The sequence below is a fragment of the Lissotriton helveticus genome, chromosome 1_1, assembly GCF_964261635.1.
Source record: "Lissotriton helveticus chromosome 1_1, aLisHel1.1, whole genome shotgun sequence".
Lineage (NCBI taxonomy): Eukaryota > Metazoa > Chordata > Amphibia > Caudata > Salamandridae > Lissotriton > Lissotriton helveticus.
In genome coordinates, this window is record NC_136057.1 from 1,371,557,904 (window position 1) to 1,371,585,674 (window position 27,771).

General features: G+C 43.9%; 1 protein-coding gene across 4 annotated transcripts in view; it reads left to right on the top strand.

Moving 5' to 3' along the window:
- TMEM184B (transmembrane protein 184B) overlaps positions 1-25,755 on the top strand; it is a 506,709-nt gene extending 480,954 nt beyond the window's left edge. For all 4 annotated transcript variants that reach the window (XM_078683706.1, XM_078683698.1, XM_078683697.1 and 1 more), the window contains exon 9: positions 14,158-25,755. In XM_078683706.1, coding sequence (XP_078539832.1) covers positions 14,158-14,378 — 221 coding nt within the window. In that variant the 3' untranslated portion in view covers positions 14,379-25,755. The remainder of the gene's footprint in view (positions 1-14,157) is intronic.
- The last annotated feature ends 2,016 nt before the right edge of the window (positions 25,756-27,771 follow it).

The window sequence follows — 27,771 nt, forward strand, 5'->3', positions numbered from 1 at the left end:
AGAAACCTACAGCTGATCCGTCTGACCTAAACAACTATCGGCCCATCACCAATATCCCCACCCTGGCCAAACTGCTGGAGAAATGTGTCCAACTCCAACTAACAAAACACATTGATCAATATGACCTCCTCAACCCTCATCAATCAGGCTTCAGAGCGAAACATAGCACGGAAACAGCTATGACACACATAATTGATGACGCCCTCCAAATTCTGGATCGCAATGAGTCCTGCCTCCTCATCCTTCTTGACCTCTCGTCAGCATTTGACACGGTCAAACATGAGAACTTGCTGGAGCTGCTAAGTACTAGAATGGGGCTATCGGGAACTGTTCTCAAGTGGTTTTCGTCCTTCCTTCACAACCGGTCTCAGAGGTTCAAGATCGACAATGTGCTATCTACACCTGTGCCTGCAGATCTAGGTGTTCCACAAGGATCCACCCTCTCCCCTACACTGTTCAACCTCGTTATGGAACCGCTCGCCACCTTGCTTCAAGCATCCAATGTTCAATTCCATATGTACGCCGATGACACACAACTCTATCTAAAGTTACAATCCCCGGAAGACATCAAACATCTGAATTCCACGCTTATTAACACCCAATCTTGGCTGGCCGATAATCACCTCAAACTAAATGCTCTGAAAACTGAGTTCCTACTCATCTCACCCCCGGCGAAAATCTCCACCACCCAAACCTGGCTCAACAACCTAACAGCACTCAATGTCCAACCTACCATCGTGGACTCGGCGAAATCCCTAGGCATCACACTCGACGCCAAGCTCAACATGCAGCAGCACGTCAGCAAAGCCACAAAAGCAGCTAATTTCCAAATTAACACGCTGAGGAAAATTAAACCCTTCCTCCCGGCCCAAGACTTCCAAACTGCTGTACAAGCTTTAGTCATCCCTCGAATAGACTACGGAATTGCGGCCCTCAGCGGTCTCCCGCTATCCACAACAGCACCCTTAAGAGCCTCCCTGAACGCTGCCGCGAGACTCATTACTGGCTCTAGAAAGCATTCGCACATATCCCCAGACTTAAAGTCTCTAAAATGGCTGACTTTTGAAGCCAGAATACAGCTAAAAATTGCAGTTATGACACACGCGGCCGTGCACCACAAGGCACCCAACTACCTCGCTCAAAAGCTGTCTATATCAGGAGGTTCGAGATCCAATAGGAGCACAAAAAATCTACTCCTTAAACCTCGTAGATTCCGGAAAGTGAAAACCTACAAGCGCTCCTTCTCAGGAATGGCACCCAGGATCTGGAATGCGCTCCCTCCTGAAACCAGGCTGATCTCCTCCACTGCACTCTTCAAGAAAGAGGTGAAAACCATCCTTCTGGCCAAGATCCCCTGATCGTTATAGATGTTGGTTCAGAGACTCTGCATTGCTTTGTATCACTGCTCACCCTGGCACTATACTCTACTTGTTGGGGGCTCCACTACGCTACTCTCTTACTACCGACCAAGATATGATACACGTTGGTTTACTGATCCTCCTGTACACCTCTGTAGTGGGATCAATGACTTGTGCTGTCCTATATTACTTCCTTACCTGATTGTATATGGATTGGTTTTCTGTATGTTTTTATTATCCATGTTATTACCATGTTACTGACTATTATACTGTTCCCATTATCTCTGTTGACTCCTACTGTCCCTTCCCTGCCTTTGTGAAGCGCTCTGATATCTGTAAGGATCCTGTTCGCGCTATATAAAACTATGAATAAATAAATAAATAAATAAAGTTACAGACAGTGTCAAAGACTATTGCTTGAAATCAAAGTGAGGCAATACAAGTCCCTCATAGGTATGCTGGCATCATGTAAAGGTCTTGTTCTGTTTTGCAGGCTTCAGATGAGACCTGTTCAGCAAAAGCTGGATTTGCAATAGAGGGAGGTGGAAGGTTAATGGGAAGATATGGTCTGCATCACAAGGTGCTTTAACCCCTTGTATGCGGCCGCGATTCTGCGCCTGTGCGGAAAAATCGCAAGTGGGCGGGTTTATAACGGCCCCCAGCCGTCATCAGCACACGAGCGCCGTAGTGCATGACGGCTGGGGGCCGTCATCAGCATGCAAGGGGTTAAACAAGCGCTGGTCTGGTGGAGAATTCCAGATAATCTAACTACATGTCTCTCTTTCCTACCAATAACAGAAAGGCTATTGATCACCATGGATGCCTCCATGGACAGAGAGGAGCCTACTTGCAAGACCTTTCAACAAGAGGCCTTTGGTCACAGGCAGACAAAAGGCTCCACATCAATGTGTTACAACTTTGTGCCATAAGACTCGAGTTGCAAACATTCCTTCCCAAATTGGCAAGTCATCTGGTCCTAGTCAAAACCGACAACACAACATCCATGTTCTGTATACCCAAACAAGGCTGAACACGGTCCAGGATCCTTTCAGAAGAAGCTGAACTGCTGTGGGAGTGGGCCATTTCTCACAGGATAGATATTGCTGTGGAGCATCTACTAGGGTGCCAGAACAATCAGGCAGATGCACTCAACTAGCAAATGACAGACAAGTGGGAACTGGAACAGAAACCGGTAGATTACATCTTCAATCAGTGGAGTCACCCCACAATTGATCTGTTTACCATTTAGAACATCAGAAAATGGCCATGCTTCACAAGCAGGTTTTGGCATCCAGGAACGATAGACAATACTTTTTCGATCAGTTGATCCAAGATATTTCCTTACGCCTTTTCCCCTAAGCCCCAGGGTTTTGACGATATCGAAGATAGACCATTGCACACTCATCCTTATTGCTCCAGCCTGGCCTCCACAGCAGTGGTACAATGAGCTACTGCGGTTGACAACACGTCCAGCCATTCCATTGAAGCTGCACATCAAGATACTATCCAGGCATCGAGGAGAGATTCTTAACCACAATCCAAAGTCTCTGAACTTGACAGCATAGTACTTTTGTGTAGTTCCCACTAATCCGTAGGACCTGCACGTTTGTTTGGACAACAAACTTTGGGTGAGGTGCCTAGACTGATTCCGGTCACCCCGCTGGATGTGTTGACCTATAGATCAGCTAGCTCACAGTTCCACCGTAAGCCCACCCTAACCTTAACAGGGAGTGAATGGTTTCTGGCAACCGCTTAAGATGACAACTCTGACCCCCCAGGGATCGTGGAAAATGGTCCGAACCTTTCGCTCATTCACTTGTGCTCAGAGAAATATACAGAATACACAGTGGGATTTTTCTGTATATTTATTGAACCATTGTTTTTCTTGTATCATATACATGTGCTGCGATAATCAGTAGACATAAGCAGATGAAAGTGATTACGAGCACTAGAAGGGTAAATAGGTACAGCTTTACCATGATGCTAAAACAGTGTATATATGCAGGCGTATAAACAAGGCAGTAATCTGGCATACTCCTACTATGCAAACTCTACTCTGCTTGTGCCTAGATTGTTTGTAGGTGTAGGACCAAGAATCTCCCTAGGGACGATCCAACCCCATTACCTGGCGGGAGAGAATGAAGGACTCTGTCCTGGTCACAAACTGGACACTCCTCAAGAGATGTCAGACCGCTACATGGTGAAGTCTCAGCATGCAGGGACCCTCTGTGTCAGTGGTAGTGCCTCCTCTACTAATATATCGGGATGCTCATTATTTATAATAGAAATCAGCCTTGCGATGTACATTGTAGATTAGCGATGTTATGGATATGTAGATAGCTCTGTCGCCCATGGATGAAGGTAGAACAACATTTGTACATAGTGCGCAAGGAGCCCTTGTACATAATGTTCGAGGCAGCGTGATAATGTTGTGCGAAGATAGATGTGTAAACAAAGTGGTTTCAGAGAATTGAATCCAACATTGTTGTGCATGCAAATATGTGCAAATGTTCACAGCGGAAATGTTATTGTGAAAAAGAGGACAATATAATAAATTAGCAGCTTCGCTAGATAGGCCTAACCCAGGAACACAACAGTACCTGACCACCTAGAATTATACCATCTGGATCTTCCACAAGAGTGTAAACGGATTCCTGCACAGGCTCGTGCTCCAGCTACCAATAAGACTTACAACGCTTATTGATAGCATTTCTGTGTCTGGTGCAGGAATAATGGTCATCAAATGAAGCCTTTTCAGATTCTGCCACATTTAAGCTCGCCAAAAGTGGTATCGGATATTCTTCAGTCAAGGTCCATCTGGCTGCGCTCTCCAGATTTAGAAGGACTGACAGTTCAACATCTACTCCCCAAAGGATCATTAGACAATTCATGACAGGTCTCTTCAGAGATTTTTCCACCTCTTCATCATCCTTCAGTCCCATGGGAACCTAATACAGTCCTCAGTCAATTAATGTTACCTCTTTTTGAACTGATATATAGAGCAGTTTAAAATGTGTTTTCTTGGAAGACCACTCTCACATTGCCTAGAGAGTAGGGGGGATTCAAGCATTCACCATCAGGCAACTATTTCTTCGGCTCATGAAGGACAGGGTGGTTCTAGGAACCAAGCCTAAATTTATTGCAACGGTTCCAACTGGTTTTCACTTGTGGAGAAGCGTGGCTCAGTGGTTAGAGGCGGCAGACCGGGAAGCTGAGATCGGCCGTTGACCAGGGTTCGATTTCCCGCCTCGGCGGGTCTCGAGCTCAAAATTCCACGGACTCGACAATTCTCGCTCCGGTGCCTACTCGACTCACGGGGTCACACTCTGCGACTCTGGGCAATAGCTTGCTTAATCTCCACTACGGCCCCTCGCGGCGGGATGCCTGGCTTTCACCTTGTGGATACCCTGCCGGGGTATCTCACAGGGGAATACCAGGACGGGTTCCCTAAGCAAGCGCCTTGATACCTTCGGGTGATACGTGCGCTATATAAGTCGCAATACATTTACATTTACATTTACCTAAATGAGCCTGTCATTCTTAGATCTTTTTTTCCAAATCCATCTACAAATGCAGAAAGATCATTACATTCTTTGAATTTATGGATATTTGTCAGATTTTAATTTAGACAAGACCGAGGACAAACACATATACATAAGCTGTTTGTGTTATTTAGTCATCCAAGAAAATGTTAATCCCTGTCCAAACAATATAGCCTGCTGGCTTTCAGCCTGCATTGCTTTTTCAAGCCAAGGCCAACCGTCCGCTCCACTGGAAAGTGAAAGTGCTCTCCACTAGGGGCGGTACTCTGTGCTGGGGTGCCCTTGAAGGACATTTGCGGTGCATCCTGAATCCACCTGGAGGAGCAGACATATTCACAAAGCATTACTGCCTAGTCGTGGACGCACAGGCTGACACAGCTGTGGGACAGGCTGTCCTGAGAAACCCGTTTAATTAAGGTTGGGCTTGCTTCCCGCTATCTTGTATTTCATAATGTACACCTCTTGCTATTCTGATTCAAGCATATGAATATATAAAAGATCCAGTGTTGGAGAAGAAATGGCAAAATTGGTACCTTTTATATATTTACAAGCGACTCTCCCTCCTAACCAGACAGAGGCTCATTGTAATTTATTCTCACACTTGTACATTGAAATCTGAGCTATGTTGGATTTTAAGATGAGTAAGGGTGCTTGAGCTTCCATGTCATTTGCTTAAATTTGGGTTCTGTCAAATGAGGTGGATGTGTTAATAACATACTGTGTTGCTTCAGGCATATGACCTTTTTGCATTATAAACTATATGTTGTATATTTTTACATTGTATACTGCTATTTTAATGTACTGGGAATTCCCAGGCTGATGATGGGGAATGATTCAAGCATGTGAATCTATAAAAGAGACCAATTTTTGGAGAACTTGTGTAACAGGTAAGTAACTCATTTCTTCATATTGCTTCAATGATCCTTCATCTTGCGATGAGGGAGAATTCAGTTAGGACAATGGCAGTGTTCTTGACATTGGTAATCTTATACCAATTGACTCAAACAATAAGTATAGGCAGGAATACCCTTGCACAGTTGATCCTCCAAGGATGAAGTTACCTATCACTTCCCCAGGCATTATTATTCATGCCAACTCATTTTTGAACAGCCACCTAAAGATGCTAGTTGATTTTCTGGGCGCTTTAAAATATACATTGACAATCCTTTGTAACCGGTTTCTTCCCCCTCAGTATTTCTTGCTGCCTGTGTCTCACCTCTGCCTTTTGGTTTAACACTTCATTCAACTTCAGTGCCTCCAGTCTCACCAAAGGAACCCTTCTTCTTCCTTCAACTCATGTACAACTGAAACCTTCAGTTATCCACCAGTTGATCTTTCATAGATTCACATGCATCAATATTCCTTGTTGTCAGTCTGGGAATCCTCGGTATACAATATTATGAATAAGATCATAAAAAAGCACATCAGTGCCATTTAAAACAGCCTTTGAACAAATGGCCTATCCACCTCCTCTTATGACCCGAATTCTAAAAAATCAGGTGGATAGGCACTCTGGTTCTCTACACGGACAGGAAAGCAGCTGACATCACAGACAACATTATTAAGAAGTGTACTGTGTGTGGAAAGAGAAAGATTTATGAGGAGGCTAAACACACAAAGTGCATTATTTGCATACGTCCTGACCATGAATCCATAAAAGGTTATATTTGTGGCAAATACTTTAGGAAAACATTGAAGGACAGAAACCGGAGGCTGGTTCAGGTACTCATTGAGGACGTAAAATCAACACTAACTCGCCCTGTGACTGACAAGTTTAAAATAAAGCCACCATTGGAATTGTTTAATAACTAATCTCTTCTTACTTCTGAAGTGAGTGAGAAGACCCTCTGAGCCTGCGTTTTTGTATGCAGTGTTCAGGACTGTCACTGATATCTGGCGTCAAAAGTTTTTTCTGCCACCTAATGAGCCAGCTACCCTAAGGAAGCATGCTTTTAACAAAAGAGCGACTACTCCTACATCAGAAGTACCTGTCAAAAAATAGATAGCAATTGTACCACCTTAGTTTCTTCAGTTAAGAAAATGTCTTTGTTTTTGATCTCAGTCTGCTTGATCTTCTTTGTTGGCACTGGCACAATTGAGTCAGTCTGCTATAGCCTGCAGAGCTGTCAAACTGGACTGTGCCATCGTCGACAGCAACTTGGAAACAAGTTAGATTTACACGCTGTGCATTATTCCACCATCTAGTTATTGGTTCCAGAATTCTTCTGTCTTTTAGTGCCCTTTTTTGTTTCCTTTTTTTTGCTCTGCTCGACAGTGTAGACCATTTGGTGTCCTAGGTCCTTTCTTCAACACTTAAGATGGCAGCCCTAGAAGCTTCTTCATTTGATCGCTATCATCTGATTCTTTTATCCACCATGGGAGCTGTAAACATGGCAAGAACTTTAACTTTTTTAAGGAGACTGCAACTTACACAGTTTATGGAGCAAAAAACAGCAGAGTACCAAAAGAACATAAGCTGTTCTCCACGGACAAAACTGTCAAAATACGCATTGTCCAAAAGAGTTGAAGAATAAAGGTAGGCTGATGGAGCAACCTCCCTTTAGTTTTTGCCAAGAGTGCCACTGTAGGTATGCCCAGAAGGATGCACACAAGGTCTTCAAACCTTGTCTCATGAAAGACTGTGACGCAGAGTGTGGAGAGTTCGAGCCCAAGACCCTATAAGCAAGAGAGAAACAAAGGTCGACACACTACACCCCAGCATAGTTGAATCCATCCTTGCAAGAGCTAGGTCGCTCGATGGAGAATTCAGAGGACACAGAATTGGCACAATGGGTGAAAGTTGGCGAGACTGCAAGAATTGTTTAGAAAAGAACAGAAAAAGCACTATGGTAACATCGATGCTCTGGCACTGAACTTAGACTCTTGGAGTGGAAACAAAAGGCTGCCCAATACCAAAACCAACAGTGATCGAGGAAAAGCTGAAACATGAGGAACCCCAAGAGTTGAAGTTGAAAGACACCATTGGTGGTTGATCCTCGAAATAAGCCTCAATGTGAGAAAAAGAGCATTGAAGTAACGAAGTCTCTGAGCCGAATAGAAAGGCTTTGATGCTCGGCATCAGCCAAAAAATACTTGAAGCCAAAAAGAAAAGACTGAGACGCTAGGCTGAAATGGAGGAGCTGATGCGGAGAAAAGGGGGTTTTGACAAATCCCTGATGAAATTCAGAATCTCTCTGAAACCTCAGACAGAGAGGGAGCACAAAGTAGTAGAGCTGGAACCCCAACCAACTCCAGAACCACAGGAAAAAGGGGAGTAGTAAATATTCTTTGAAGAGCTACGAGGCCAATTCAATTCAACTAGTGTTTTCTGCAAGACCTGGAGGGGGTGGCAGGATGTGGAAACAGAGTTCCCTTAAATTGAGCGACTGGGGTCCTGGACCTTAGCTTGCCCTTGGTGGTAGTTAAGACTAATGTCTTGATAGAAGTGCTTCAGACGGTTGTGTCCTCTTACAAACCGCTTCTCCCATTTAATGAAGCACCTACTGATATCCTGCTTGGGACTTGGTCCAAGCCCAACACAGGGGCTCCTGTGAACAGGCAATTGCCCGCTACCAGTGCCCACTCCATTGAACATCTTACCCCGGAGATCTTGGTGGTCTAAACCTCCACTTCACATGTGAATCCTGGCGCATTCCCAAATGCCCCACCGGATCAGGAATCCAAGAGGCTGGGCAATTTGGGCAAGAAAATGTTTTCTTCCACCAGCCAGCCCGGCATTGCGGTTGGTGAACACCGCATGCCTTTGGCCCGTTATTCTACCAGACTGTTAACGACAGGAGGAATGTAGCTAAGTTCACCATTAGATGTGACTTAGACACCACCAAATCACCAGGCAGAGCTGTTTCGTCGACAGTGGCCCTGCGAAGCTACGCCTGGTATAACTACTGATTTTAGCGGGGATGTCAAGCCCTCACTCATGGACATGCCCTTTGATGGCTCCCGTCTATTTGGAGACCGGACGGTTTTGGTGCTGGAGCACTTTAACGATAGAAGGGCTGCGGTCAGGTTCTTGGGCCCTTCTATGGACCCTCGTCACCCACAGAAAGGGCGTGCAACCATGTCCTCAGCCACCACGGCGTTCAAGCTTTTCAAGCCTGCGTAGCTATGGACCTGGTTTCTATTTGCCAGTGGGTCGAATTAATCCACCACCTATCCTCCCCCAAATCCTCCAAACTCTCCTAGTCTGTCCATTTATTATCATGAGCACCCTATGGCCGACATGATTCGCCATCACCTGCCCCGCTGACAGTCCGTAACATCAAACAGGTGGATTTTGCAGATTGTCCGAAGGGTCTACTCCCTCCCATTCAGGGCTACGCCTCCCTCCGTGACACCCACTTACGACAGGCTGACTGAGGACCACTTAGTCCTTCTCCGCCAGGAAGTAATGCCTCTTTTGGCCAAAGGGACCATAGAGAGAGTGCCGATGCCAGAAGTAGGTTGAGGTTGTTATTCCCACTACTTTCTGGAGCCCAAGACGGACAGAAGCCTTTGTCCTTTCCTCGACCTCCGCTCTGTTTCTTCCTCAAGAAGGAGAAATTCAAGATGCTCACTGTTTCTCAAGTTTTGTCTGCCCTGGATCTGGGAGACTGGATGGTAACGTTGTACTTGCAGGATGCATATTTCCACATTCCTCTCCTGCCTGCCCACAGGCGTTGCTTGCGGTTCAAGGTGGGCCACAAGCACTTTCAGTTTGCTGTGATCCCTTTTGGCCTCACCAGCGCCCCTCAGGTGTACACCAAGGTGATGACAGAGGTTGTAGCTCATCTGCGGAGATCAGGGGTGCCAGTCTTTCCCACTCTCAACGACTGGCTGTTCAAGGCGGGCTTGCCCCAGGCTGTCATCTCCCACCTCCAGACTAAAGCGGACCTCCTGCGTTCTCTAGGGGTTCACTATCAACGGGCCGAAGTTACACCTGACACTCTCCCAGACACTTCCTTTCATCGGAGATATTCTGGACACTGGAGTTTCATATCGATGCTCATTCAGGCTATGAGTCCGATGTTTCAGCCTCTATTCTGGATTTCTGTGACACTGAGTCTGAGGCGGCTAGGCCTCCTGCATCATGTTTGTGACACATGTCCATTTGCATATGCAGGCTCTGCAGTTGGACCTGAAGTTCCAGTGGGCGCTCCATATGGGGAATCTCTCCAACATGGTCCAGATCTCAGAGGGAACTGTGAAGGGTCTGTAGTGGTAGTTTACAAACCGCGATTGGGTCGAACTCTCTCCCTTCCCCACCTAGATTTGACAGTAGTGACCGATGCATCACTCCTGGGATGCGACAGCCATCTGAGAGAAGTGTAGACCAGAGGACTCTGGTCTCCAGCAGAATCCGGACTCTTCATCAACGTGTTGGAGCTCTGAGTTATCCGATTGACATTGAAAACCTTTTTACCCTCCATTCAGGAAACGAGTGTAAATGTTCACGGATATCACCACCAACATGTGGTACTGCTACAAGTAGAGCGGGTTGGGGTCATTGACCCTTTGTCAAGAGGCCCTGCGTCTCTGGACATGGTTGGAACAGCATTGCATATCCCTGTTGGTTCAACATCTGGTGGGTTCTTTGAACAATAGAGTGGACAAACTAAGCCACAGATGCCTCGCGGATCACAAATGATGTCTCCATTTAAAGGTGGTGCGAGGTCTCTTTCAGCAGTGGGGAGAGTCTTGGTTAGATCTGTTCGCCACTGCAGAGAATGAGCAATGTCAGCAGTTCTGCACACTTGAATTTCCAAACCGGCTCTCATTCAGAGATAATTTTTGTGTCAAGTGGACCTCTGGCCTCTTGTAAACCTTTCTGCCCCACCACTTCTGCCCAGAGTTCTCAAGAAGGTCAGGAACGACCGGGCCCAAGTCATCCTTGCGGTTCTGGACTGGGCACGGAGAGTCTGGCATCCCGAACTGTTGCACATGGCCAGTGGTCCTCCGCTCAGTCTGCCCTTTCTAGAGGGTATTCTGTTGCTGCAACAGGGTAAGGTTTTCCAACTGAGCCTGTCAATGCTCTGCCTTCTTGTGTGGTGATTAAACTGCAACAGTTTTCAGCTTTCTGCCTTCCTCCCTCTGTGTCTGGAACATTATCTTGGCAGCCAGACATCCCTCCACTAAGACTGGTTACACCTGCTGCTAGGCAGAATTTGTGGCATGTACAGAAAGAAAAATTGATCCCCTTTTGGTGTCCCTTTCACAGGTTCGCCTTGTCATCCTTTCCTTTGCCCAGCATGGGCACTCTGAAAGGCTATCTCTGCTTTTCTGTGATTCCCTGATCAGCCATCCCTCAAATAACCCATTGTAAATAGGTTTCTGAAAGGTTTACAACATTCGTTTCTGCCTTCTCCCTTTATTATGCCCCACCTTTGAGTCCCTGCACAATTGCCCTCTCAGGCTCCTTACCATCAAGATTGCCTTTCTGGTGGCAATAACATCTGCCCGCAGGGTCAGTGAGCTTCAGGCCTTTTATTCAAGCCTCTTTATCTGACCATGTACCCAGACAAACGGGTGCTTCATACGAGAGCTTCTTTTCTCCCGAAAGTGGTCACTCCATTTCATATAGACCAATCCATCACTGCCTACTTTTTACTCTCCGCGTCATCCCTCTAAGGAAAAGTAGCAACTTAACCGTCTGGACCCAAAAAGAGATTGTTGTTCTACCTTGACCTCACAAACAAATTGGGTATGGATGACCAACTCTTCGTGGATTATATTGAAGCAAAGGAAGGATGAGCTGTAGAGAGGCAGACCATCTCCCAGTGGATTGTGTGCTGTATTAAAATCTGCGACACATTGGTTAAGAAACAACCCCCTAAGGGTTTGCATGCTCACTCCACAAGAGCTAAAGGTGCAGCTGCTTCATTAGCTCGCGGAGTTCCTGTACAGCACATCGGTCAGGCAGTAATGTGGGCTTCCCTGCACACGTTTACTAAACACTACTGTCTGGACAGTCAGGTCCGTAGGGATGGACACGTTCGGTCCTGCAGAACTTCCTTGTGTGAAATTGTCCACAGACCCTCCTCCGGGGAGGTATTGCTTTGGTATCTATTTAAGTTCAGGAATCCACAGCCAGAATTCTCTATCATATAAGCATGTTACTTACCTTCGGTAATGCTTTATCTGGTAGAGACTCTATCTAGCCACAGATTCCTCCTCCCATTCTCTCTGCTCTACGAACAGATTGCTAGGTAAAGGTCTTTACCCTTTCAGAGCCCTGATATTCTACATTATTGGTCAGTTTACAACGTGGCTCCGCGCTTCTGGCATGGAAAGCCACAAAAATAACTGAAGTCAGTGTGCCTAGGTGGCGCCTGTAGAGGCACCACGAACATCACTTCCTGCATGAGTGACTCCATGCAAAGCCGAACTACGCCACCTACCGGCACGCAGGGTTACTGCTCACAACCATTTTCTAGATGCAGTCTGACGCCTGGGGATAATTCTAAAGTAAGGAATATGCGCCTAGATAATCTCTACCAGATAAGGCATTACCGAAAGTTAGGTAACTTGTTAGTTAGTGCAGGATTCTATAGAATGCTGTAAAGAGATGTTTTCTTTTCTTTTCTAGCAGGGTTTTCTTTTTCTTTTAAGTATTGTAAATAAATGGAAAAACATTAGATATTTGGGAAATTCGCCTGGTGAGAACTGTAGTGATTACTGTGTTGCTTAGGTACTATTGTGATTTTTAATTAACCGTTTATTGACTGATGTGTTACCATAGTTGAATGTGTGGGGGGTCCTGACTCGCGATGGGGCGATGTCCCAAGTGAGTTATGATACCCTTCCCTTCTCCCTAGACAACGGTAATGATTGAGGGGCCATCATTTTTCACAGGGTTAAATCCAGAAGTCCTTAAATGAGTATACCAGCACATGATTGATATTATGACTAAAATCTATTATCGTCCTTTATGTGATCCTCAAAGCCTAACATTCAGTACAATGTATTTATGTGAGGACCATGTCCCAGAGTCCTGTAATAGCTGCCAAAACATTTTATGGTCAGCCAATTAGGGAGGTCCCTTTGGGGACCTACCCCTTTCACACACACACCTTGGAAGCGGGGTCAGGGCGTGCTCACCCTAATATATTTATTTATTTAAAGGGCGCAGGGACAATGCCTATGAATCCTTTAATGGCTACCACAACGTGCTGTTTGTTGTGGCCAGCCAATCAGGATTGGTTAGTCCCCTTTAACCTCTTCAGCGCGACCGCGTTTCCCCTTCCGGTGCTGGGCCGTAATAGAAACGGGCGTGGTCATGACGGAACGGTTCCGTCATGAGCACAGCTCAACCGTAGCTCATGACGGAACAGTTCCGTCATGAGCATGGAAGGGGTTAAATCGGTCAATCGGAGCATATCTGAACTTCGATTCAGATATACCTTACTTTTTAACCCCTTCGTGCTCAACCAGAGTCCCTCTTTAAACACTATTTCTCAAAAAGCGGAATATATATACACCAATTCACAAAAAGCGCGCTTTTTGAGTAAAGTCATGTTTGCCAAATTTGGTGTAATTCCGTTAAGACATTTTTTCTGTATTGGAAAGTTAGCTATGGGAATTAACATGCGAAGAGCACTGTGTACCCCCGCCATCTCCCCCCCCCCCCCTTTTTCTTTTCTTGTCTTTTTCATTACCCCCTCCCTGTTGGGTTAGCCTGAATGAGCCAAAGTGAATATTTAAAAAAAAAACAACTGGGGGGGGAAGTTTGTGAAGATTTATCAAATTTCAAGTTTATTAGATTTATCAGTTGGCACCACTGTTAATAGAGAAACAAAAAATACTCTTCTTATGGAAACTCTGGCCTAATTAGAACTACACAGTGGCGACTGCATCTGTTTTCCACGATCCTATACTCTGCAAATTCATATGTTTACTAAAGGTACCTGTGATGCAGAACTTGGATTACAAGTAACTTAACTTTCCCTTACGTATTTATGTACTATGTTGACCATTCTCAGGTCATTAGGATAACCAAGCAACTGTTAGTCGGTTTGCACAGCCACACATAGATAACTCAGTTTCAAAAGCTGGTCTGGTTAGATAGATTATTTAATGCTTTCAGATTTGCTATGCTAAAGCTAAATCTACACTACTCTATGATGCCATATTCCAACATCGCACTAGGTGTATTTTTTTTGCCTTTACACTTTGTGGCTGCTTCCATGTCAATGTTTGTTTGTGAATGCACTTCTGTTTGCTCTGCATACTGACTCTCCTATCCCTCCATCTCTTCCCCACAGGACGTGCTGCCCCCATGAAGAGCATCTCAAGCAGTCTGAAGGAGACCATGAACCCCCATGACATTGTGCAGGACGCAATTCACAATTTCTCTCCAGCCTACCAACAGTACACACAGCAGGCCACACTGGAACATGGCCATGTAATCTCCCGGTCCCAAAGCTGCTCCAGCACTCATGACACTGAGAAGACGCTGCTGCTCAGCTCGGACGATGAGTTCTGACCTGGGGCATGTGGTCCGGGCCGGGGGCTCCATCGCTGTGCAATTCAAAACTAAAAAAAACATATTTATTGGTGGGGTTTTGAAGCCAATGTCATATCAGATCCCCTATCAGGCGCACACTATCTGGAGGGCAGAAGCTACACTGAGTGCGTGCTGCTTGGGGGGCTGGGAGCGCGCCTCAGCATCTATCAGTTTAGACGAGCTTCCTCCTCCACACACTGGTAGATTTTATTTTTTGGCTTTTGGGAACAAGAATTGTATTTTTGTAGCCAGATGTAACACTACAAGAGGCATTAGATAAGAATGGCAGTCCTCCGAGTCGGGGAGGCACTTTTGCTGCCATCCATTTTTATGCACCTTAGCTGGGCATAGACAGCCTTTAGTGATATTTTTGTGTGGCTTTTACCCTTTTCCTTTTTGCCATGTGAGTACACCCAAAGACATATGGCCAAAGGTGTGACAGTGTGTGGATCTTAATCCAGAACATGTGAGTAAACAAACGAGCCCATTGCTCGATCAACTTGAAAAAAGATTGCGAGCTCAGGCCAGAAGTAGTCGGATGTCCATTTTGCTAAATATGTGTTCTGTGGGAGGAAATCATTAGCTTGGGAGAAGGTGGATTTGATCCTAGTCGTTACAGTTTGCTTAGCCAAAACTCAGGTTCGGTGAAATAACAGGGAGACTTTGTGGAGCTTTCAAAGGAATGCCATATGTGGTTGAGATTAAATGCCCAGTATGTACTGGTATTCCTCACCCAGCTATGTAGGGTGAGGGTCCGTCATTACATTCTTACCCTTCCCAAGGCCATGTGTTCTTCCCAAGAGCATGTGAACATTTCTGAGGTAGGATAAGTAGCAGTGCATAACATTAGCATGCCCTGAATGGCTGTAAAACAGTGTATTTAACATCACTTTCACTGATTGGAAAACATCAGATCTGTAGCCGAATAAGCGAACGTGCTCTGAACTCCTGCCCCCCCTATAGCTCACAGTAGCATAGATTTCTGCCGTATCTGTTGTGTGAAGGGAGACCCTTGACAGCTGTGCTCCTAACTTAAAGCTAATATGATTTTAGTTTGTTTTTGATTTTAATTTCTTGTGGCCACCTCGCCCATTGCTCTAGAACTCTACATCTGACGAGTTGTGTTTTTGTTTGCTTAGGCTAGGGCAACCCGTTTATCAGTATGGCTGAATCCCTTAAATAAGGCTCTACTACGGCCCATGCTACCTGTGGGCAGAAGAAATTCTGTACAATGGACCTGCATGAGTCTACTGTCTGTACCCTAACTACAGGGATAGGCATTGCAAAATATGCTGCAGAGTTCCACTGTGACCCTTGAAAACAAGGAGAGTGCTGTCATTTCCTGACCAAAGCTTCATTTAAAGAAGTCTGTCTTCTGGGGATGGGTTGATGAGTCCTTCCCCATTCTCTCAAAAAAGCACAAAAATGCTCTAATTTAGACACTTCTATAAACGTGTAGCTTCTGAAAGCATCTTAATCTGAGGACCTCTATTTTAAAACCAGTCTTCAACAAGGCATATAAACCGAACTGGTTGTTCTCTGAGTCTAGAGATAGGGCAGCTGAATACTCAAATAAATGGACATTGACAACCACGTTATCTACTAGTAAGTTATCAGCGCAGCCCTTCTTTGGGTAGACACTGCCTGCAATTTTGTCAACGTCCTGTAAGTTTCCACATCACATTACTGCCGCTTCATTGGTACCTTTGCCACTGTCAATAGACAGTCTTCCTGTTACTACCTCGTCAATGTGGTCCTCTTGTTGTCTCCCCCAACAACATTCCAGTTGACCACAGAAGGTGTACTTAGACTGTCTTTAAGCAGATGTTCACAATCACTCTTATATCAAACAGCGTGTTCTCAGCTTCCTTGCCACACTTCACCAAGCAGAGTGCAGTGAAGCTGCAAGCACACTTTAAGACCCTAAGATGAGGCTGAAGATAAAAGTACCATATAGCCCTGATTGTACTGTGGCTAGTTACATGTAAAATGTCAGTATAACGAGAAGCACCTTGACCATGATGACCAGGACATTCAAGAGCCTAGAGAGACTGAAGAGCTGTGCCATTCTTACCTCCAAAATGCTCCAGTTCCTTTTTGGCCTCATCATATACTTGAAAATATGACGCAAGCTTATTCTATAAGATCCCCCAACACACATCACCTCTAGCCCGCTCCACTGCAGCCACCAACCTTCCCCTCGCCTCCGTAACATCCGGTTCTATTGTTTAATCAATCACCACCATTACCTTCATTCATAGCTCCTACTCAAGGGGAGTCTGACACCACAGAACATGATGAAGCTGAGGTTGAAGAAGATTGCTAGAAGGTGCACCAGAAGATAAATGGGAGGACTACTTTACCTCTGCTTCAGCAATGCAACGTCTTCCCCAGCTAACTCTCCTCCCGATAGACTTGGCAGGTTACACTTACTTGTGGAGAGGGAGTCAGAGATGCAACGTTACAACTGCTTCGACCAAATAAGGAAATACATTTAAAAAAATCATTTAACACCAGAAGACATTTTGGCCTTTATCATCTCAACAACAACTGTGTTCTTCCACAAACCAGGAGGGATGGAGTCCTTTTGTTTTCTCTGATGAGTATCAGCTCCCCTGGAAAAGGACATTCAGCATAACCACACGCCTGGAGAAATGGGGCTAAAAGGCTCATGGTGTTCACAGAAAAAAGAGAGGAGATGCAACTGGAAACCTGGGGCAAATTACAACTGGATCTCTTTGCCACCCAGATCGACAGGAAATGCTGGTCCTATGCCTGCAGGTATTGGTACCCGGTGTTGAGCTTAAATGCATTTTTGAGAACTTGGTGTGGGACATTTGTGCACATTTTTCATGCATTTCCCCATACCCTGCACACCACCATCAAGATCGAAAGGAAAACCGCTCTATATCATACTTGTCATCCTGTCGTTACTTGGACATCACTGGTTTGGAGATCAGTTGCCCCTGTCAGAAGAATCCCACATCCAGCTGGGAGCCCAACTCCAATCCCCCACCAACCCTTCCGACCCAGCATCTCTGAGCTTAACGACCTGGCTTTTCAACACCTCGGATTTCCACTCATACACATTTTGGTGAATTTCCACATATTCTCACTCAGGCAAGAGCACCGTCCATAGTGAATACATCAGAAGGCCAAATAAGGTGTTCTGTGTGGTGCTCCATGCAAAGCCTGCATATAGGCCTTCATATAGTCAGTCACACAATAAACTATGCTACCTGCTAAAGCTATCTTTATCTGTACCAATAAAGGCTAATTCCACTCTCAGTGAGAGTTCATCTGTTGAGAATATCTAGGTTATGGCACTCCATTGGCACAACGTCTCTTCACAGAAAGCATATTCTAAGACCTATTAAAAGGCTTGTTTAGGGCCTTCCCGCTGGCGTGCAAGTATCCACTTGCATACGTTTGCTATACAGTTCCATTTTAACTTACGAAAGCCTGACAGAGGAGATCTCATATGTAATTCTTGGATGGGAAGGCTGCTGTTTGAGGAAGCACCTCAACTAGAACGGTCAGCGAGTTGAAGACCTTTACAATCCAGGAACATATTCTGAAGTTTTAGGACAGAGACTCTACAAACCAATGCTTACGTTTATTCCTAATTTTCCAGAGGATTTTCACTTTAAAAAAACAGTGGTCCCTAGGTCTTGCTTTCAGAAACCTAAAAAATAGTGGTAAGATCACCTCATTCATCACAGAAGCATTACATTTTACATTAAAAGAAGTAAGGCATTGAGGCTGAGATACCAGCTGGGTGTGACTGTGGGCCACCCATTAGAAGGCTGCAGCACCATTCTAGATTGCAAGTTAGATAGCAGCTGCTGTCATCTTTTGCAACACTACAGCCATCTACAAGCCTAAGTGAAAGGTCATGCCACAAGAGGTTGGCATGGCCGGTTGCCCTTGATGTGATTGTTCCTCTGTAGGCTGTTTGATGGATGACCAGATCGAACAGTCTTCATATATTCACAAGGCACTACTGTTTAGAAATGGATGTTGAGAGACAATTGGCAGTAGGGTAGACAGTCCGTCCAAATACCGTAAGAGGAGACTATTTTCCTACCTTGGTTTATTTAGGATTAGTAAGGATGCGTATGTAGTTAGCTGTTATGATTCAAGCTTGCGACTCTGTAAATGATCAGATAAGGGTGAAGAAACACGTTACTTACCCATAGCTACAGTGTTGGTATCTTACATCGTCATGTGCAGTCCTGTCTCCTACCCAGTTAGAAGCCCAGCTAGTATTTCTCATTCCACACCTGTGATTTGAAATCTGAGGTACAGTGGTCTCCAGCGGCATTGAAGTTCAGAGCACATTCTCCTCATTAACTGAAGTTGGGATGCTTTTTGATGAAGCATGTGTACTACCCAATACACGGTCCCACGTTTAGTGGTTTTTACTACTGTTGCAAACCACGTTGGGACTCCAGCTCAACAACAGGAAATAAAGTTCAGCATGCAAATTTATGAAACATGCCAGTGTTTGCAGAACTGTAGTAAGTAAGTTGTTTCTTTTTCCTGATAGACCTTTACCTCTGAGCAAGTCAGTATGAAAAATACCAATGCTTGGAGAAGTGTAGTTAAAGTGTAAGTAAGTTGTTTCTTTCTTGATAGACCATTACCTCTGAATGAGTCAGGTTTTGGCAGACGTGAGAGTAAGGGGGTCTTGTTGTAAAATAACTGACGGTTTTGAAAATGTTGGTAACTGCAATGATCAACCCATCCCCTACCATCCTCTGTTCTTTCTTGTTATTTTTTTGGTGGTCTTAAAAGAGCTCCTAGTAATGTGAAATTTGCTAGATAAGAGCTTCCCAAAACCATCTCACCTAGTGAGGCAGTTTCTATGGCCCCTTTTCATCCAGGCACCTCCAGCAATTATTTAATTGAAGTTGCTTTTCTGGGCCCTGGAGTAGACTAAAGTTCTTTTAATTTATGTTATACCATCGTTTGTATAAAGAGTGACTTGGGGTGTGCCTTAACCATAAGGAGAGTTGCTTGATGTGAGGCATTTCTTCTGGAGTCATCGTCCATGTTTACTCAGTTCACCACATGCTCTGAAATGAATAGTTAGCTTTGTCCAGCTCAAACTGGTTTTCCTCTAATGGTTAGAAAAGTAATCACAGCATTGTATTGTCATTTTGGCAGTCATGAGGCCTTCATTTATTTTAATGAAGTTAGAGTATCCGTAGACACAGAATATCCTGCCTATGTTGGGGATTCTGAAATCCCAGACATTGATGGTTAAATTCAGTGCCTGATTCACTATTACTAGCAGCCTTGGATGCAACATGGGAATACAAATAGCAAAGTCAAATAAATTACAAAGGCAAAAGCCTGTTTCTAATAAACAGATTCACCACGGTGGGATTTCTGTCCTTAAAAGTCAACTGGTATGGTGGAATTTTAAGTGAGAAATTATTTTCTACAGACTTAGAGGAAGTTGTGGGCTTTGTTGAGGAAATACAAAAGCAATTTGGGAAAGTTCACAAAACTTTTCCAGTTAGACTTGCAATCTGAAAACAGTTGGAATATTTACTTCCACCCGTGGTTATTAATAAATGAAGTTTTGTAGTGGGAAAATGAAAGGCATATGCCAGTAGTTGCTGGGAGTGTCAGAAGGGGTTTAAACATAAAAGCAGCTCTATGTGAGCACATTACTGGCTTTCTCAGCAGCATATTTTTTAATCCAGTCTTCTAATTTCTTTTTTAATGGATTTAATGATACCCATGATGGAAAATTAAGATTATATTTAACTATTTTTCTTCTGGTCCAGAGAGTTGCATCGCTTTATTCAAGTTCACCCACATTCCCATGCTTCCGTTATTCTTATGTGTTAGTGAGTAAAGATTTCACAGATCACATCTTTGGAATCTAAGTAGGGTACCTCCCTCGCCGGGAACAAGACAATACTGTACTGTTAGCGTCTTCATATCAACATCTCATGAGTTATGCAAGGCACTTCCATGCGCTATGCAAACATTTTAAACTTTCAGAAAAACAAAATTCTATTCTGAGCCCAACTACAAAGCAGAAAGTACACAGCATGTAATCTATAATAGGGACAAGCTTAAGAACCAAACTATCTGTTAACGTTTTTCTTTTTTTCTTACCACTCTGTTGCAAAACTTTGATCAGTCATTAAAAATAGCCAATGGGGATCAAGATCGGACTGTTTTTTTGGGAAGATCTTTGATACCATTTGTAGAACGAATAATAAAATGAGCATCATTGAGTTGGGTACCAAAGAAACATTATTCAGCACCAATATACTCCACAGATTTACCATTTAAACTTTATTACTTTGTTCCTAAGAATGGCTTGGACGTGTGGGAGAAGTGCATTTCCTATTCAAGATTTTGCCTTTAACCCCTTCCGCGCTCGTCATGAGCGACGACGCTCGCACGCTGATGACAAGCTGAGCTCGTCATGTATCGCGGTGTTTTTAAAAACGCAGCGCGCAGCGGGAAAACCGCTACCGCGCATGCGGTCAGGGCCGGACTGGGAACCAAAACCGGCCCTGGCAATGTGCTCGGCCGGCCCCCCCCCCCCACTCGAGGGGGGGGGGGGGGGGTTGGAGGTGCCGCCGAGCGCTTTGCTGGGGCCGGTTTTCACCCGATTTTGTTGCAGGGCCGATTTTGCAGCTATGCTGCAAAACACGGCCCTGTATCAAAATCGGCCACCAGTGGCTCAAAACCGGCCCCCAGCCTTGCAGCGCACCGGGGGATTGCCCGGCGCCCGCTATGGCCAGTCCGGGCCTGCATGCGGTTAAGTAGCATAAGAGCACTGAAAGCTTTTACCAACTGCCTTAGTTGCTGCCCAGTTGTTACGGGAGGATGCTTGCTTATAACTTTACATGGACTTCTGGGTACTTCAACATCACTTCCAAGTTAAGACCTTCAGTATATTAACGGAAAACACTTGCTGTTATTTGTTTTCCTGCACACCAAAATGAATTTTTGGGAAACTGCAGTCGTTTATCCATCCATGAAAAAAGAAGTGCCATTCTTCAAGATTAAGCCTTTAATTCGGCTGTTGGCTAGTCTTCTGACGGATGTGTCAGTATGTTAGGCATGTATACTCCTGAGCTCTGTACACAACCAGCCCCTTGTGCATTGCTGAATTGTGTGCATTCATTGCAGAAATGTTGACGATCATTGGATTTGAGTTACTGGTGACTGTTTATCATGTGGAGCTGCCACAAGTAGTAGTGGTGGTAGGGTGGGGGAATCTGAACTGCTTGTTCAAAGGGATGTTATTTTGGCAGCTAGGATCTACTTTAATAACGAGTGCCTCTCTCTCTCTCTTTTTTGGAGAGCACACAGATTCTCTTAGAGTACTGTATAGGTGAAAGCTTCTTTAGAAGAGTTCATATTGTCCTTAAAATAGGCTTCACATAAGATGTAGAGGAGCTCATATTTTCCTTAAGTTAAGCTTCCAATAAGATTGTCAAAATCTTTTACAAACACAACTTCTTGGAACTTTCAGGGACTTTTCCTTATGCTTTTCAATCCCCACTCATCCACATGATTCTTCAGATCATCCAACACTGCAAAGAAAATGTCCCCCTTTGATCTGAAAAGTGCCAGGAGTAGAGAAAGATTAATTTAACTTTTTATTTTAGTGCTGACATGTTTGTTCGGAGCCACTTCAGATGCTCAACTGCACTGCTTATAGCTTGAATAATAATTACATTTTCAAACAGTAGGCTAAACGTGTCATAGTATCATGTGATGGTAAATGCAGTCCCTCTGATATGAAGCTTATGGTTCCCAGTTAAAATGGAAAGGAAGTTCAGGAAGTAGGTAATAAAGTAATGAGTTAAAACCAACTCTCATTTGGGCAGTTGGGATATTTTCCAGACACAGGATACACATATTGTAGGTGTAGGGTGACCCATATTTGCTGGGACCATCTATCCTGGCCAAAGTTCAGATTTCAGTAATTTAGCAAGTCAAGTCAATAGAAACTTTATTTCGGCTATATAAGCCTTAAAAGCAGAGCGCGTGTACAATTAAACAAAATTTAAAATATATGTTAGGACACAGAGGCAGTGATTCGTATTTAAGTATTACAATCATCTCTAGTTGAGAGGTTTATAACAAAGCTAGTTCAAATTATAATACTAGCTATCTGTATAGATCTTTCCAACCCCTCAGAGTTCAGCATACATGTAGTTCCAAGTCACATTCTAGAGAATTTTTTAGACCTTTTAAGAACAAAAACGAATTGTTTTCATAAAAAAATAATTTAGACGCAAAACATTAAAATGACTTTACCAAGCTAAAATATTTGAGACCATTCTCTAGAAAGCTATAAAAACAGATATGTTTATAAACCAGGTGGTAACATATAGTTACTATCCAACTCATTCCCCTTAAGGATGCTTTTACGTATGCACCACATTGCGTGTAAAAATTTCGAGGTGACCACTGCAAATACTGGAAGCGTTTCATATTTAAGTAACCTAAACACCTCAGCATAATTTCTAAGCCCCATATTCCTACAAAGTTGGAAGACCCACCTCGATCTGGGCCTAGCGTAAAACAACATTACGTGGAGTTCTGTTTCTTCGATGCAAAGCAGCCAGGACAATCAGCTTTGTTTACACCCTTCCATTTATTCGTAAATCCACGAAGCGGTAACGTGCCATGCCCAAATTGTAAATACAATTTTTTTTGCCATAAATGATTGAATGCTATCCAAAACCAATTCTAGTTTGTATTGCTGCTTAACATCCAGGAACCTTGAGGTCAAGCAACATGAGTTCAAGCTCTGGGTCAACATAGCAAATTTGTGTTCTTTGAGGGCAACAACTAGCGACTTTTTAGATATACTCGGACAAATCTCTTCCGGGGTAGACCACATATTTGCCCACCCCAGTGAGAAGCATACCTTCCTAACATAGTAATTTGGCATATGCCCCAGTTTTCAGAGAGGGTTGACTGAATACAGATGGAGGTAACTTTATTTTGTCTTCCACTGCAGAATTAGTTAGCAACCCTTATCAGAAAGCAATTTCTGGGTGCATGCATTCCTCCGATGTCAACCATGGAACGTTCTTGAGAGCTTGATGATTAAGCACTTGGGTACTTAATTTGAGGCAGTGTGTGTGTAATTTAAAGTATAAAGTGCACCTTAGAAAATTGCTTTTACTGTGGCTGAGACCTCTCCCTAGGAGCACGCGAATTGCAAGATTAGTTAGTTCATTAACTATTTACGTTTAGCTCTAGAGGACAGCTGTTAGTTTCATGAAATGCTTGTGGTGCAAAACCTGTTGCTGCATTCATCGATTTCTTTACATATCTTCTTGGTATTCATTAAATTGCCTGCATGCAGAATGCAGCTTCATATTTGTTCTAATATCAGAATTGCATTTCGGCAACAATTAAAGGAATAGACTGACCTGTCAACTGTTTGTTACTTTTGAGGCTGCACTGTAGGGAAAGGCAGTGACATACCTTTGCAATCCTGGTTGATTCTGGTATATAATAAATATTTACAATTTTTGAAATTGAAACAGTGGTACTGTTAATATTCCCTAATGTAAAAGCTGAACAACAGCGACACAGAAGTGCCTACATATCTTCATAAGGAACTCCTGCCCGAATTTTGATTCTAAAGCAAAATTCTCAGCTTGACTGAACATTTCGAAGTAATCTTCCCGTCTTCTAGCTGTTGATTTCCTATTCACATGCTGTGCACTCTCCTGCCATGTAGTGTTGGGCCCAGATATTCCAGCTTGGTTTTCTCGAAATTTTGTTTGCAACTACTGAGTGGTAGTACATGCAACTATGTGCAAGAATTAATATTTATGAAATATGCATATTGCAGAACAAAAGTGCAGTAATACTTCTGCGGATCGACTTGCAAGACTACAGCCTCCTAAAAAGGAAAGTAGGTCCTCTCTCTAAGTGGGATAGCTAGGTAATAAATCTCATAATGTTGTCTTCTGGAATCTTGAGGTCGTGTCAAGTGACTTGTTGAGATCCAGCTACAAGGCCAGTAAAAGTATTTTTTTTTAAACAATAGAATGCAGGCTTGTCTATCTGTGAAGCATTCCAACACTTAGAGCTAACGTCAAAGATCATTAATGATTTTTTGTTGGATCTGGCAAATGCTAGACCCTTAAAAGGAATGGTCACTTGCATGTCTGCCACCGGATATTGGTGTTGGCCTGGTGCCTACTCAGCTTCATGACAGTTGTCTAGACCAAGCACTGAACCTCCCACAAGTGATAGTACCATCTCAACTCCTGCTCCAAGTGTATGATTTCTGCTCTGCCACTCTCCATTTGTCCTTGCCCTGCTCTGGTGCCAGCTTCCAGTCGAAGCCAGATGTCTAGTCTCAGTTCACACTTTGTTTCCAATTCCACATGCCAACTCTGCAGTAGGTGCTATGTTTCAGTTATTTTCCTACCCCCAGTTCTTCCCATCAGTTTACTGTATATTTCCAGATACACTACATACTGGATGCATGTTGATCCTCTGTGGTCCATTTGACCAAGAGGACCATAGCCTTTAAAATGGGGCAACAGATTGTGAGCATTAGGAGCTCACTTGAAGCCAACTGCAAACATTTGTGCAGTTGGGTTCTTCAGGCACTGCACTAACGGCACTATTTTGCTCAGGGCCTTGCTTTTCTGCTCAATTCCCTCCACCACCTGCACCGCCACCCCTTACTTCCCTGCCTCCAAACATTGTATGTGGCATTTCATAGCCATCCCCAAACCCCCAACATAATGAACATGATAGAGAAAGAAGTGTTTTGGGAGGAGTCTCTGACCGTCTTAATCCTTTTTGGGATCAGGGGCTAATATTTTATTGTGGTTGTGACACCGCTTTAAAAGCCAATAATGAAGTTGGCATCATTATAGGTCATCATGCAGCACAGCTTGCGTCCTTACCCTACCAATGGCCGTGGGTGGTGCAGGACAAGATATAAGTTAAGACACAGAGCTTCAACATCTTTAAAATTCAATGTAGTGATTTTGAATTTACAGCACACATCTCAACTTACCCCAGCAATGCCCCTCAGAAAGAGGGTGTGCAGAAAAAACTTGTCATCCCACCTGTCAATTTAGCACAGCCTTTTTCTCTTCCCCTCATCTCGTCTTAGGATTTCTTACTTAGAATCCTTGTATATAAACATTTGAAATATTGTATGATAATGAACAGTGACAGATGCAACTAGTTTTGTACCCGTGTTTTTCTGCATTTTATGTGCATAACGTTCATGAGCTCAGAGAGTCGCTTCTATTTTTTGTCTGTGATGTTATTCCAGAAATGAAAACAAAACCGGAATCTCCAAATAAAGTGTATAGATTGTCTTTAAGGCTGGCGTCTGTGAATTTTATTTGACCCCAAAAGGTCCATGCTTGTGAGTTGTGAAAAAATCTGTGCCGAATTCAAACAGTCTATGGGCCTCCACATTTTAGAAAGGTAAGGATGCTTCATATGCTTTAAAAAAAAGATGGGCATTCTCAGCATGTTCATAGTTTTTAAACTAAATCCAGGTCGCTATCCTAAATGCTGTAACATTTTTCTTTTTCATACGACCCAATCTCTCGATTCCTGTGTACGTCGTCCTTGCAACTGTACCAGATTGCCCTTCTAAAAGAACTTAGAAGCCAGGGGATGGTGGCTGTGCTGAATCTTGGACTTCACCCCAGTCAATCAACCAACGTCTTCTGTTCAGTTTTTTTTTAGACTCCGTCTGTGCTGTTTTAAAAAATAAATTGTGAAAACATTTTTTCAGCACGTTACTTCTAGCACTTTATTTTTGTCCTTGGTTCATTTTCCTTATTACTATTGTTTGTTTAAAGAATTGTGAAAAATGTACATGGTGTTTTTCCCTATTAGTTTCTCAACCCCTTTGTTTGTGATGCCTGTAAGCTTCTCCCTGAGGTGTAGTTGTAGTATTTGTCTTTCTAGGCACAAGAAGCCAAGACAGCAGGGCACACTTTGGGGATACACACGGGTAGATTGCGTCCACCCACTATTTCCAGACAGTAAATGCCATCCACCCTTCCAAGAAGCTGGACCCTACCAAAATATGCTGAATTCATCCCGGTGTAGGTTTCGGGCACTGGGTCGCTTTCACTTTCAGCAGTGCCTGCACGTTGTCTGCTTTCATTCCCGAGCAGCAATATACAAACAAGGAGGGGGATTTCTTATTATAAATTCCTGCTGGCCCAAGACAAAGTCCAAGGCCTTATTTTGTTTGAGTATCCTTGCTGGGAGCTATCTGGAGCCTCACAACTGAATGCATTGGAGGGGAAACAAAGACATACAGCTTATCACTTCACACCTACTGAAGAGAGACTTGCTTTTGACTTTGTTCTGTCTCTGTTTCTCCTGTAGTGAATCTTTTATAGATTCACATGCTTGAAACTTCTCTGTCATCATGGGGGAGTCTTGTGGTAGTTAGAAAACCAGTACAATAAAAGTACATTAGAAACCATCAAAAGGAAAGGAAAACTTTAACCGCCATCAGCATCTTTATGTAGGTCTAGACGTTAACTAATCGGAGAAGAGCCCTGGAACCTCAAATCCCCAGCATAGCCACCATATCTTTGATTTCTAACTGCACGTCGAGTATAAGGGAGTCTCCCTGAGCACTGCTCAGTTTGTCAGTGAGGGAATTTTGACCCTGCTGAATTCACCTCAAGGTATTGGTTTTCTTTCTACTTGGCTTCCAAAATGTCAGAAGGATCTAAGAAAAGGCTTTTTAGACCCAGCAGATCTTGTTGGAAGGTAAGACTTCCAACAAGACCCACCACCCAAAGTACTATCTCTATTGCTTTTATCGCAAACATACTGCTAAGGACTGTAAACACTGCAGAACCTTTTCGGCCAAAACCCTCAAAGACAGGGAAACTAGATTGTTGTTATGGCTGCAGAAGAAAAGATCCAGATCAGATTCTGGATCTGATGTTGAAGAAATCCTGGGCCATCTTCCGCTGAGAAGAAACATAAAAAAGAGGGCTCTACCGTATTAAAGGCTGATCCAAGAAAATGAAGGCTGAATTTCAGGAGCATTATCTATATGAGGCTTACGAGGAGCAAAGGGAGGTACGAAGAGATACCATGTTGGTGCCAGCCTCCCTGGTCACCGACCTTAGGCACATGCTCCATGATTACTACAGTAGATTTACGGACTCTCACGCTCCAGCCCCACTAACGCCTGTGTGACCGGGTATTCAGGTTTAATCACCACCACCAGGGGTGACTCTACTGCCTGCTTCTCAGGAAGAGAGACCAGCTCCTCGGAGGATTACAATACGTGATGATTACTTTGAGAATGAAGCGGATGACCAGCCTGAGGAGTGTTAGCTCATTCAAGTTCCAA